At 39.7% G+C, this 1,244-nt stretch overlaps 1 protein-coding gene across 1 annotated transcript in view; it reads left to right on the top strand.

Moving 5' to 3' along the window:
• The window catches only part of LOC116688077 (high choriolytic enzyme 1), a 9,900-nt gene that overhangs the window by 4,076 nt on the left and 4,580 nt on the right, over nt 1-1,244 (top strand). The window contains exon 5 of the mRNA XM_032513879.1: nt 474-605. Coding sequence (XP_032369770.1) covers nt 474-605 — 132 coding nt within the window. The remainder of the gene's footprint in view (nt 1-473; nt 606-1,244) is intronic.

Here is a 1,244-nt window from a genome sequence, read left to right as displayed (position 1 = left end):
TCGGCGGGTCCACATGATAAAAGGCTTTCCTGATTGCACCCCCACCCCTCCTTCATGCAGGTGCTAGTAGCCAAGGAGACACGGAGGATTAATAAAACATGATGGACTTTTTAGAAGAGGTCATTATCTTCACTTGAGTTTCTGAGCGGGAAAGTCACCGGACAACACAAACTTCTGAACATAATTATACTGAGAAATAGGGTGTTGATGGAGCAGTGGATATGACACAAAAACCTCTTTTTTAATCAACTTTTGCATGGGTGTGTCAACTTATTCTAGCCGCTGTATCAGCATAAGTCCAATATCTTTAGGTTTTTGACTGTTGGTCTGACAAAAGATTTATTTCTCACTTTTTTCTTACATTTTATAGAAGAAATAAGGGACGGATTAAACAAAACTGAAAGAAAAAAAAACTTGTTTCATTGGTCCATTTCTTTCAAATGTGTCAAACGTGTTTATTTCTTGTTGTGCAGAAACGTTCCTGGTCCACGGCGACATCGTGCCAAATTTAAATAAGAATGCCGACCCCTGCGTGACCAGAGGCTGCTTGTGGCCCAAAAATGGAAGTTTGGTCTACGTGCCATACACCATCGGCCCTGAGTACAGTAAGCTGCAGTTACCTTGTTTAAGAGCTACCAAAGGGTCATTATAAATTATTAGCTACAGTATGTAAAATCTCATGTAAAAAGTAATTAGGCAAGTTTGATGATACCAAATCAGCGGAGACGTGTCTGTAAACCCATGGTAAGAAAAATGCAGAGAGCATACAACAACCCCCCCCGTTTGCAGTTTGAAAATACATGTTGCTACATTTTGTCCAGTCCTATACACTGCATGACACGATCAAATGTGGAAATTGCTAACCACAGGCACTCCTCAAATAGACCTGAAAGATCTATACTCCCATAAATAACACCCACTAAAAAACAAATTAGGATTCTTCTTCATTCACCTATTTTACTGCCATATCATTTAATGCCTTGATCAACTAGTCAAAAGGCAGTTGTGGTGTTAAATAAAATCCTCTTTATCTGAGATCGAGACAAAACTGAGTTAAAATGTGAGGAAAAATATGAGACCGAGCTCAAGGAACTCTTATGCCTAATGTCCAACCTATGTGGGAACAGTAAATCATAGAAACACCTGTCAGTGTGACACAATATATTTCAACAGCACAACAAACCTCTTAACTTTTAGCCCTTCTTCCCCATGCCTGCAATATCCAGATGTGTTCCACAGTGCCG

The sequence above is a fragment of the Etheostoma spectabile genome, chromosome 1, assembly GCF_008692095.1.
Source record: "Etheostoma spectabile isolate EspeVRDwgs_2016 chromosome 1, UIUC_Espe_1.0, whole genome shotgun sequence".
In the NCBI taxonomy this organism is placed as follows: Eukaryota; Metazoa; Chordata; class Actinopteri; order Perciformes; family Percidae; genus Etheostoma; species Etheostoma spectabile.
This window is presented reverse-complemented; position numbering and strand designations above follow the sequence as displayed.